Source organism: Chiloscyllium plagiosum, chromosome 3, assembly GCF_004010195.1.
Source record: "Chiloscyllium plagiosum isolate BGI_BamShark_2017 chromosome 3, ASM401019v2, whole genome shotgun sequence".
Classification (NCBI taxonomy): domain Eukaryota; kingdom Metazoa; phylum Chordata; class Chondrichthyes; order Orectolobiformes; family Hemiscylliidae; genus Chiloscyllium; species Chiloscyllium plagiosum.
This window is the reverse complement of record NC_057712.1, coordinates 118463351-118475951: the sequence shown is the minus strand read 5'-3', so window position 1 is coordinate 118475951 and position 12601 is coordinate 118463351. Positions and strand designations below refer to the sequence as shown.

Sequence of the window (12601 nt, the reverse complement as noted above, 5' to 3'; positions counted from 1 at the left end):
GAATGTTCTACAACACGTAAGCTACACAGCTGAAGAGGCAACTAAAACAAAAAGGTGGCACAAAAAGAAAGGGATGCACAGGAGACACAAGTCAGACAAACACACTTCTGTACAGGACTTGAGTAGCTTACAGAGTTATAAATGACAAGGCCATTGAGCTTCTGAGTCCATTCCATCAGTGAAATAATGGCTGATTTGTGGTCTAATTCTATATACCTGCCGTTGGCCTATATCCCTGAATACTTTTGCTGAACAACAAAAAAATAAATAAAAATTAGCAACTGCAGTTTGTGGAAGAGAATTCCAAACCCCTCTAATCTGTGGAGAAGTGCTTCCCAACATTACTCCAGAAATATTATGATCTGGCCCTAATTTTTAGATTTGCTCCTGAGTTCTAGAACCCCCAACCAGTAGAAATAGTGTATCTTTATTTATCCTGTCTTTGCATATTAGTACCTTGAAGACTTTGATCAGATTACTTCTTCACCATCTACATTCTAGAGAAAACAGGCCTCATTTGTGTAATCTCTCCTCAAACCTTAACCCCTGAAGTTCTGGAGTCATACTTGTAAGCCTGTCTTGGACTCCCTCCAAGGCCAATATAGCAAACTTTGTTTCAAGTGGCAACTTTAACTGGCATTCTCAATAAATCAACAAAAATTATGTACCTCAAATACCAGAGGTTTACCACATTGTGATCTCAGTGATATCCGAGTAGTCAGTTGAGGGTGCAAGTACAAAGGCTCTCTGTTGGTAAATTTTATGTAAGGCAAATTTATGTGATGTGTATATCCCCTATATTACATTTCTATTGATTGTGTATGCCTCTTGATCAACCAGAATATTTGGACAACCGGCACACTCCTGTTCCCATAGCTGCTTGCTTAATAGAAAGTTTGCTTTTTTGCCTCCTAAAGTGTAGTCCCTAAATCAGCTCACAGAACTCCAAGTCTAATCAGGTTTTTGTATAACGGAGACATAACTTCTGCATCTTTGTACGCCAGTCCTCTAGATATGAATTGTTCTGTTGAAGGGTCTCTGGACCTGAAACATTGGCTTTACCTTCTCTTCATAAATGCTCCAGCAATTTCAGTTTTGGTAACAGATTTTCACTGTTTACAGTGACTTTACTGATTAAAGTTCACCTTAACAAAATCTAAAGTTCTGATAATTAATTTGTGCTTTTCACTTTCAAATGCTACATTGGAGTCAATCATGGTCTATACACTATTTGATAAATGATAAATGTACAATTATAGACAATAGGTGCAGGAGTAGGCCATTCTGCCCTTCAAGCCTGCACCACCATTCATTATGATCATGGCTGAACATCCTCAATCAGTATCCTGCTCCTGCCTTATCTCCATAACCCTTGATTCCACTATCCTTGAGAGCTCTATCCAACTCTTGCTTAAACAAATTCCAGAAGGACTAAAACATGAGGATGCATTTTAAATTGAAGTATCTAAGCCACTGCAGCTCAGTGAGCATAGGATTGATTAATGAAAAGGACTTGATAATGGATAGGTTATAAGCAACAGTTTTGAATTCTCTAAAGTCTAGGAATCATAGTTGAGCAAAGAGATTTTGAAGATCAGTTCACAAAATAAAATTCAAGATCCAAAAAGGTACAAAAGTGTTGATCAAGTACTGGAGAAAGACAACTGGATTGAAAACAGCGAAATTACACTTATATGGAAAATTAGTTGGATCCAACTAGATGTTCGATAAATGCATCTCAGGAAAGACTTATTAGCCTTTTAGGTAGTACAGCACAGAATGATACCATAGTTCAGAGGTTTAATTTCAAAGGACAGGTTGAATAAACTTGGCTTATACTCCCTTGAGCATAGGAAATTGATGTGCAAGTCAATAGAGGAATTTCAAATACCAAAAGGATTTAAGAGTATAGACAGAAACTAATTCATTTGGAAGAAGTCATGACACCAAAATTGGAGGTGTAATGGACAGCGAAGAGGGTTACCTTACATTACAACAGGATCTGGACCAGATGGGCCAATGGGCTGAGAAGTGGCAGATGGAGTTTAATTCAGATAAATGTGAGGTGCTGCATTTTGGGAAAGCAAATCTTAGCAGGACTTATACACTTAATGGTAAGGTCCTAGAGAGTGTTGCTGAACAAAGAGACCTTGGAGTGCAGGTTCATAGCTCCTTGAAAGTGGAGTCACAGGTAGACAGAATAGTGAAGGCGGCATTTGGTATGCTTTCCTTTATTGGTCAGAGTACAGGGGTTGGGAGGTCATGTTGCGGCTGTACAGGACATTGGTTAGGCCACTGTTGCAATATTGCGTGTAATTCTGGTCTCCTTCCTATCAGAAAGATGTTGTGAAACTTGAAAGGGTTCAGAAAAGATTTACAAGGATGTTGCCAGGGTTGGAGGATTTGAGCTATAGGGAAAGGCTGAACAGGCTGGGGCCATTTTACCTGGAGCGTCGGAGGCTGAGGGATGACCTTATAGAGGTTTACAAAATTATGAGGGGCATAGATAGGATAAATAGACAAAGACTTTTCCCTGGGGTCGGGGAGTCCAGAACTAGAGGGCATAGGTTTAGGGTGAGAGAGGAAAGATATAAAAGAGACCAAAGGGACAACTTTTTCACACAGAGGGTGGTATGTGTATGGAATGAGCTGCGAGAGGATGTGGTGGAGGCTGGTACAATTGCAACATTTAAGAGGCATTTGGATGGGTATATGAATAGGAAGGGTTTGGAGGGATATGGGCCGGGTGCTGGCAGGTGGGACTAGATTGGGTTGGGATATCTGGTTGGTATGGACAGGTTGGACCGAAGGGTCTGTTTCACGCTGTACCACCTCTATGACTCTAAGAGGACTTTTAGATTAGATTAGATTACTTAGTGTGGAAACAGGTCCTTTGGCCCAACAAATCCACACCGCCCTGCCGAAGCGCAACCCACCCATACCCCTAACCTAACACTACGGGCAATTTAGCATGGCCAATTCAACTGACCAGCACATCTTTGAACTGTGGGAGGAAACCGGAGCACCCGGAGGAAACCCACGCAGACAGGGGGAGAACGTGCAAACTCCACACAGTTAGTCGCCTGAGTCGGGAACTGAACCCAGGTCTCTGGCGCTGTGAGGCAGCAGTGCTAACCACTGTGCCACCGTGCCGCCCGTACTTAATTATCAAATTATACCTTGACCATTCAGGAAATTTTTGAAAACCCAGTAAGTATTACTAATTTGGATCTCTCTCCCAAAATGTTCCAAATTGGCTTAGTCAAGAGTGGATGTAGAAAAGATGGAAGTAAAAAGGATATTAAAGCCATCACAGTAAATGTTCAGTTGAACGAGAAACAACTGCAAGTAAAGCCTCAAGATACAGAGGAAAAAGTGAGGACTGCAGATGCTGGAGATCAGATTCCTGAATAAGGGCTTATGCCCGAAACGTCGATTCTCCTGCTCCTTGGATGCTGCCTGACCTGCTGCGCTTTTCCAGCAACACATTTTTCACCTCAAGATACAGAGACTACTTCCAATAATATAAAAAAAAACACACAAGGATTGAATAGAGATTTTAAATTAATTAATAATTTTGATGCAATGAGGAAGACACTATTCCCTTTGTTTGGGAGGTTGATGAACAGTCATTAATTTACAATGATAAATAAACTAAGGAAGTGATGAGAGACCAAAATTAATTTATTTTACAAAGTTGGTGTAGAAAAATTGTTGTTGAGAGGAATAGTTGGAAATTTTAAGTTGACATTTAGGCCCATTTATTACTTTCAGAGTTGAAAACTTTTAAATTCAATATTATTAATGATTCAAGCACAGTGACATTTGATTCATCTTACTATGTCAGGAGTATCAACCGTCTAGCCCACTAGCACTAACAATCTGATTCACAAAGCGGACAACTCGGTACAAAGTACAAGTATTTGATTGCCTGCTTGAATTTTATAGGTGCCAGAATTTGGTAATGGCTGCTTTCACTTTCACCGTCTTCACTTTTTATTTCTTTATAGAACATGGGTATTACTGGCTGGAACAGCATTTATTGCTCATCTCTCAATGCATTTATAGGTAAGTACTAAATCAAGACACCAAGAGCTTGTGTGTCAGATATCAAATTGCATGAAAATCAAATGGAATATGAATTAAAAGCTTAATTTTATTTCCGCAGGCAAGTAGTAGGTACCTATATGGCCAGAAAGATAAAATCTGTACTATCAGGAAAATGTTATTCTTCATTGGTCACTTTTTCAATAGATGAACAGAAAGAGATGTATACAAAAGATCTGAAAGGTAGTATTAAGGGAACTGGACAAAGATTTAAAATGAAAACTTGTGCAGGACTACAGGGATAAGGCAATAAAATGACATCATCAGCTCTGTTATAGGATCACCACAGACATGATGGGTCAAATGGCTGCCTTCTGTGCAGTTTGATATGTATTCCATTGTACAAAGAGGCAGGGTGAAACAATTCAGATTTCTAGCACAAGATCATGACTTAACCCAAGACAACTACTTTGGATGTTCAATTATAATTTCATGCATGAGAAAGCTCCACATAAAGTAAAGTCTAGTACATGACTAAAACTAAACTCTGCAATCAATACATTTCTACTGAATATAAAGGCAAAGTTGCCGTAGTCCTACTGGCCAAATGGCTGTTCTCTCATTAGAGAGACACAACTGGCGGTGATTTAACTCGTGGATCACCAGGCCTCAGGTGAGGGGAGAGGTTGGTCAATATAATAAAATACAGAATCAGACAAATTTACAGCAGACGGAGTCCATTTGCCCCATCCTGAACTTGAATGCTGGCCAAAAATATCCACCTGGTGTAAACCCATTTCCTAGCTCTTTCAATACTTTGTTTTTATCTCACCTCGTAATATCGTCTTCAGTGTAAATGATGGCATTGAGTGCACATTCAAGTATTACTTGAGTGTGATGATGATTTCTGCCTCCACGAGTTGCTGCTTGAAAGGGTGGTCAAGACAGAAGACCAATATGGTAGCTCAGTGGTTAACACTGATGACTCACACAATGCCAGGGACCAGAGTTCAATTCCAGTCTCGGGTGACTGTCTGTCTGGAGTTTGCATGTTCCCCCCATGAATTTCTGTTTTTCTCCCACAGTCCAAAAATGTACAGGTTAGGTGGATTGGCTCTGCTAAATTATTCGCAACAGCCAGGCATGTTCAGGCTAGATGAGTTTGCCGTGGTAAATATGCGGTAGGATAGGGCGCTCTTCAGGCCCGATGGGCCAAATCCTCACTATCAAGGCTTCTATGAGTTCCAAACACCCAACATCTGCCTTCCACTTAGGCTATAACAGCAAAACCTCTTCAACTATCTTTTAATCTTTCTTCTCAAAATTGTTCTTTCTGATCCCTTTCTCTGCATTTTCTGTGGCTCTAACTCTGCAGTCTGTTCTACTACCCTGATGCACATTGTATGGAACAATCTGCCCGTATGGCACACAAGACAACACTTTTCACTGTATTTTGGTATATGTGACAACCAGAAACCGAACTCATTAAAAAAAGTTACTTTAAATCTGTGTTCTGAAGGTGGTCATTGGATTCAAAACGTTAACTCTGCTTTTGTTTCCAGAGCTGATGTGTTTCTCCTGTTTTTGAATCAGATCTTCAGTATCCTAAAGTTCTTTGATCTACTTTAAATCTGTGGAATTTGTTGGGATGCAGTGGATGCTGGGACAGTGAGTAAATCTGAGGAGTGGGACAGATTTTTAATTGGTAAAGGATTGAAGAATTACGGGAAGAAGGCAGGAAAATTGGGGTGGGGAGCAGATCAGCTGTGATCAACTAGCAGAGCAGACTCAATGGTACAAATGGCCTAATTCTGCTCCTATATCTTATGAACTTAAGAAATTTCTGTCCTTGATATGAATCCCTTTGCTCAAGGAAACAATTATTGCATATTAACTAAACCTCAAGTCTACATAATTTTCAAATTTTACCTCCTTTCCAAAACAAAATCTATCCAATCACTTTTAACAAGTTTTAAAGTGTAATGGCATTTCAATTTTTTTTTCAAAGCAGCAAATAAATAGTATTTGGTTTGTGACAGGTCAGAGATACATTTTGAAAGAGACTGCAAAAATAAAAACTGCAAATACTGGGATTCAAAGTCGACAGGCAGAAGGTTGGAAGAACAGAGCAAGGCAGGCAATATGAGGAGATGGAGCAATCGACGGTTCAGATGTAACCGTTCTTCAGGACCGGGGGGTAGGTATTGGGCGAGCTGCAGGGGCAGGGTGAAGCAGGGATAGGTGAAGACAGGGAGACGGTACGAACTGATTAGTGAATGGGAGGAATGAATCCGGTAGATGGCTGGGAGGAGCGGAAGTATGGGAAGAGAGGGTATATGAAATTGGAGAACTCAATGTTGAGTCCTCGAAGCTGTAGGCAGCCGAGGCAGAAGACGAGGTGTTGTTCCTCCAATTTGTGGTTTGGTTTGTTGTGGCAATGGAGGAGGCCAAGGATGGTCATTTGGAAAGGGAGTGGGAAGGTGAATTAAAATGGCCGGTGACTGGGAGGTCTGGTCGGCCTGTGTGGGCCTAGCTGAGATGCTTCTCTAATTTTACGTTTGGTTGCTCCTATGTAAAGGCCACATCGGGAGAACCTGATGCAGTAAATTAGGTTGGAAGAGAGGCAGCCGAACCTCTATCTCACCTGGAAGAACAGTTTGGGGTTCTGGATGGAGCTGAGAGGGATGGTATACCGGCAAGTTTTGCATCTTTTTCAGTTGCGGGGAAGGTACCTGGTATCCGGGAGATTGGTGGGGAGAGTGGTGCAAACCAAGGACTGTTGAAGGAAATGGTCCTTGCAGTAGGCAGAGACAGGTGGGGAGGGGAGGGGAAGTTGTTAATGGTGGTGAGGTCTAGTTGGAGTTAGCGGAAGGGTTTAAGGACGATGCATCAGATGCGGAGACTGGTGTAGTGGTAGGTGAGGACAAGGGGAACTCTGTCTTTATTGCATTTGTGGGGAGGTTTAGAGCAGTGGAACAGGGAATGGAAGTCTTGCGGTGGGGGGCTGTCTGGATGACAGAGGGAGGAAAAGCATTTTGTTCGAAATAGGGGGACATCTCGGATGCTTGGGAGTGGAATGTCTCCTTGTCCAAGCAGATGTGGTGGAGGATTGGGAGAACGGGATGGAGTTCTTGTAGGATACTGGGTGGGTGGAGGTGTAATCCATGTACTTACAGGAGTCTGTGGGTTTGTAATAGGGGTTGAGAGTGTAGTGCTGGAAAAGCAAAGGTCAAACAGCATCCGAGGAGCAGGAGAATCGACGTTTTGGACATAAGCCCTCTGTGGGTTTGTAGTAAATGCCCATTTGGAGACTGCTGCCGAAAATAGAAATGGAGTGGTCAAGAAATGGGAGGGACGTGTCAGAGATGGACAAGTGAATTTGAGGGCAGGGTGGAAGTTGTGGGGAAAATCGATGAACAGCTCCAGTTCAGCCTGGGTGCAGGATGCTGCACCAATACAGTCAGCGATGTAATGGCGGAAGAGTTGGACACAGTGCCTGTGTAGGTACTGAAGAGGCACTGTTCGACATTGCCAAAAAAGAGCTGGGGCTCATCCAGGTGACTATTGTGACCCGATGGATTTGGAGGAAATGGCAGGAATTTAAGGGAAAGCTATTAAGGGTGAGGACCAGTTCGGCAAGGTGGAGGTGGGGGACTAGGTGAGTCTGTTAGAGAGGAAGAAGCAAAGGGCCTGGAGGCCATCTTTATGGGGTATGGACATGCATAAGGACTGCATGTCCATAGTGAAGATAAAGTGCTGGGTGTTAGGGAATTGGAAGTTACTGAAGAGATGACAGGCATGGTTCATGTTGCAGATGTCAGTGGGAATGCCTGAATGAGGCAGGGGAGAGGGGAATGAGATGGAATCAAGGTAAGACATGATGCTGGCTGGCTTGCTGTGTATTTCCAGCCCCTGACTTGTCCACATCACATTTGTACACAGGTCTTGGATGAATGATGAAAACTGCTCTTGCTTGAAATAAGAATCCACAAGTTGGACAGGAGGTATGCCCGCGCTACCTTGGGGATATTACTTTTCAAATGGAACTGCTTCGGCTGAAGCCTCGCAGGTCTGACAGCATGTATAGTCGTCATGCGTCCTGGTGCTTACCTTGAGAAAGGGTTGCACTTCGGGAGGTCTATTTTACACGAATAAATATTTGAAACGCATGATTTAAACGACTAGGATAACATTGATCTGATGTGTTTTGATTACGACGGGGCTGCAGCCCCACTCGGTCAGCAGCTTGCGACCACGAATACCTCCAGATCGCAGCATCCCTAATGGGGCGGATATTTTTTTCCACGAGTTTGCAACGTAGGCCAGACCGCTTGAGGGGGAAAAATCCCGTGTCAGCGGTCACGCCATCGTTCAGCGTGAAGATATCAGGAGACACCCACCTCCACCGGCAAAGATCAACACACTCACCGGCCCCACCGTCCGGCTCCAGAAACCCGGCTCCGGGACTGTCTGTGCGCCACGAATGAGAAAAGAGGCGGAGATGTAAAAAGCCACGAGTGGGGAGGCCCACTTTGCGCGTCCCGGTCCAGGTTCCAGCCGCCCACCTACAGCCATCTTTCCGCCCGATTTCCCTCACAGGACGGCAACTGCCGCCTCACCTGTCAAAGACTGACGTCATACACCCTACCTGCCCGGAAGAGGCGGGAGGAAACAACGCCAGGCGGCAACAACTGCGCGTGCGCTAGCTGACTGGCTGCGCTTGTTGACACCGAAGAGCACGCGCAGTATGCCCTTGGGCGACGCGCCTCCGCTGGTGCGTTGACTGAAACATGTCCGCATGCGCGTCTTTGTCACCGGTTGGCTGTCTTTAATTCTTGGTCACGTGGAAACGAACGGCTCGCGATCAACCGTCGAGGGAGGGATGAGTGAGGTTTTCCTTTCGCGGTGCCTTCGCTGGAAAGGAAATAAATGGTTTATTCCCCTCTTCCTCCACTCCGAAAATGATGCAAACGTTTTAACCATGATTTTTCCGACTGAAGAATTCACCAACCTGTCATGTTCCACTTTCCACAGATTGTAACGACTCGCAATTCCCAGCGTTTTCTGTTTGTTTCCTTCAGCTGATATTTTGTTTATTCACTTATGGGAATGTGGGTGAAGGTGGCTAAGACCAGCATTTATTGTCCATCCCTCGTTGCACCAGCAGGGATGGTGAGCTATTCCCTTGAACGACTGCAGTCCATTCGCTGGAGGTACATCCACAATACCATTTGGGAGCGAGTTCCAGGATTTTGACCCAGTGACATTGAAGCAACAGAAATGTATTTCCAGGTCAGGGTGGTGAGTGGCTTGGAGGGCAACTTGCATGTGGTGGTGTTCCCACGTATCAACTGCTGTTGTCCTTCTGGATGATAGTGGCCATGCGTTTGGAAAGTGTTGTCCTCACATCCTTGCTGAATTCCTGCAGTGCATCTTTTGGTAGGACACACTGCTGCTACTGACCATCACTGGTGGAGGGAGTGAATGTTTATGGATGTGGTACCAATCAAGAGGGATGCTTTGACCTGAATGGTGTAAAGTTTCTGTGTTGTTGTTGGAGCTGTGCTCATCCAGGCATAAGGGAATGTTCCATCACACTCATGGCTTGTGCTTTATAGATGGTGGACACACTTTGGGAAAATCAGGAGATGAATTCCATCAGGATCCTAGTCTCTGACCTGCTCTTGTAGCCACTGTATTTGTATGGCTTAGGGGTCAGTTGTTTGGATGGATGGCCACTTTGTGATTCAGAGTGATGCCAATAGTGTGGGTTCAGTTTCTGCACTGTGAAGGATCTGCCTTCTCAGCCTTGCCCCTTGCATGAGGTGTGACCATTGGGTTAAACAACCATCCACTGTCGTTCGCATGAAAGCACAGTCCTGTGGGTCTGTGGCAACTTTACCTTTTACCTTTTATTTATAGCTTGTCTAGTTCTGGTTGAAGGTAACTCCCAGGATGTTGATAACTGTGGATTCAGTAATGATAATCTAATTGTTTGTCAGGGGTGATGGTTAGATTCTCTCTGAGAGATGATCATTGCCTCACTTATATGATGTGAATATGCCACTTGTCAGCTGTAGCCTGAATATTGTCCAAGTCTAACTGTATATAGACATGGACTACTTAATTATGTGAGAAATAGGTCTAAAGAAGAGTCATTTTGGACTCAAAACGTTAACTCTATTTCTCTCCCACAGACTTGCTGAGTTTCTCTAGCACTTTGGGTTTTTTTTTCCAGCATCCAGTTTTTGCTTTTATTAGCAGGAAGTGAGGAGTCATGAATAGTGCTGAATCTTGTGCAATCATTAGTGAACAACCCCACTTCTGACTTTATGGTAGAAAGAAGGTCATTGATCAATCAACTGATAATAGTTGAGCAAAGACACAAGTCTCTGAGGAGATGGTTAATAAATGGAAAAGAAAATGCCATAGGTGGCTTGGTAATGGGAGAAAAATGCTTTCAGTTGTGTGTAAGAGAGTATCTGAATAGAATAGAGAAAAATACCTTGAGGAGCACCAGCAGGGATGACTTGGAGCTGAGGTGATTAACTTCCAACAACCATGTCCATCTTCCTCATGTCAGTTAGGACATAAACGAACCCTGGCAGAAAGCAAACTGAATATTACTGAGCAGGCTTCGTTCAGAATTTAAACTGGGCAGCTTAAGTGGTATGTGATGAGACTTCAATGGGCACAAACTCTTTCCAGAATCATTAGGAATTTGAAGACATTACACATCTGCAGTGTAAATGATACCCACATTGATGCACTGATAATAGTATAGACGTGTAAGAAAGACATCAAGGAGTCATGAGGTACTGAACTTTTATAGATAGCAATTTAATACATGGCATCTACATAGTTAAGTGGGTTAGGTCAAGCATAAATCCATGATTGGTATTGTTTGGAGACCATGTTAGCTTAGTGCAAGGAATTGGGACATGATTGCACGCAGTATGAAAATTAGCTGAAAATGGCAAAACATAATCGGGCTTTTATTTAGGTTGCTGGCAATCATGTTTGATAACAGAGTTGACACAAAAGTGGCAGGTACCCAGCTTCACAAAACTCTGTCAAATTTCTGGTCAGATATGTAGAATTTACTCCTACAAATCAGGAGGATATGATCAGAAAACCCAGGCTTCTTTAAAAGACTTTTTACATTTTCAAATAGGATTAATTTTTTTTCTGGATCCAATCTAATTTCAAAACTGAAGAAGATTCATACTGGACTTACGATGATAACTCTGTTTCTCTCTCCACAGATGATGCCAGACCTGCTGGATTTCTCCAGCATGTGACGATACTGTGCCTTTAAGAGATGTGTTCTGTTCTGTTTCTCTTGCAGAGGGGTGTTGTCACAGTGGTACCAAAATGTCGTCTTCACCCAGGAAGTTGGTAAACAACTTTGAGTTCTCCCTGATGGTTTTTTTTTAAATTAAGACAAAAGAATCATGAGTGTGCAGTGTTAGGTTTGCATAAACCCAAAAAGAACTTTAGTTTTGCTTGCAGTTAGCTAGTGGTTTTGCTGTCTGCTGGAGCTGAAAGCTTGAGTTCTCTGCTGCTAGACAGAAGTCTTAGACAGAGGTTTCCTCTCAAATATCAAAACTGGCAGATTGTTTCTTTTTACTGGACTGGAGAGAGACAGCATATGAGAATAATAACTGTATTGTTCAATTGCCTTTGTCAAGGGTGTGTTATGGAATGCTGCCTATATTGGAACAGTTGATGATTAGTAATTAAATAACACATTATCTTTTTAAGTATTTAAATAAAATTATGCCAATTCTTCTTTTCATTGTATTTTAACTGTGCTGTAAGAATCAAGTATTGATTAAAGCTTAATGGTGAACCAATCGAATCATATCTGGAACAAAGTGCCTCACACTTGCCTTTTTAAAAAAGTTAAGGTCTAGGCTATCTCCATAATATGCTTTGGGGATATTCTCTAGTCTAGTCTCTAACAAGCATTTTCTGTGTTTGCTAGCAATAACTCACTTTGATTACTTAATGATCTGCACAAAAGCTTCATCAAATTCTAAACTCTTACTTTGTTCATTTTTACATTAATCTACAAAGCCCTGAAGCTTTGGTATAAGAAGAATAGTCAAAGTGTATGGTTTTGTACCATACTGGGCATTTTTTACTTTGAGTTTTAAAAAGAAATTCAACTTGAATTTTTAAGTGAGGACACTGAAGTTTTCAGTAGAATCTGATTGCCAGTAACCAAAGTCAATAGCTCACATTTTCTAAACTATCATGCTTACTACAGAAATTAAATAGTCAGATTTGAAATAATGACCTCTGTTGCTCCTACACTTATTTCCTGCCTTTGTTCCTCAAAGTGTGAAACCTTGGTGGGTTATGGTTCCATATGTGTTGATCACTCTGTCCATTGGCTAAAATATTCCAAAATTTTCTAGATTCTGGAAAGGTTCCAAAAGATTGGAAATATGCTAATAAAATAGCCTTCTTCAAAAAGGGAGCAAGGCAGATACTAGGAAATTATAGACCAGTAAGTTTGGTCATTGGAAAATTGTTGGAATACATCTTT

The 12601-nt window shown here is 42.4% G+C and overlaps 1 protein-coding gene across 2 annotated transcripts in view; it reads right to left on the bottom strand.

Moving 5' to 3' along the window:
* The window catches only part of tmem87b (transmembrane protein 87B), a 57263-nt gene extending 48535 nt beyond the window's left edge, over nucleotides 1-8728 (bottom strand). Inside the window, exon 1 of one of the 2 annotated variants that reach the window (XM_043687187.1) lies at nucleotides 8476-8728. In XM_043687187.1, the coding sequence (XP_043543122.1) occupies nucleotides 8476-8622 (147 nt within the window). In that variant the 5' untranslated portion in view covers nucleotides 8623-8728. The remainder of the gene's footprint in view (nucleotides 1-8475) is intronic. The other variant, XM_043687184.1, reaches the window with a different exon arrangement.
* Nucleotides 8729-12601: the final 3873 nt, after the last annotated feature.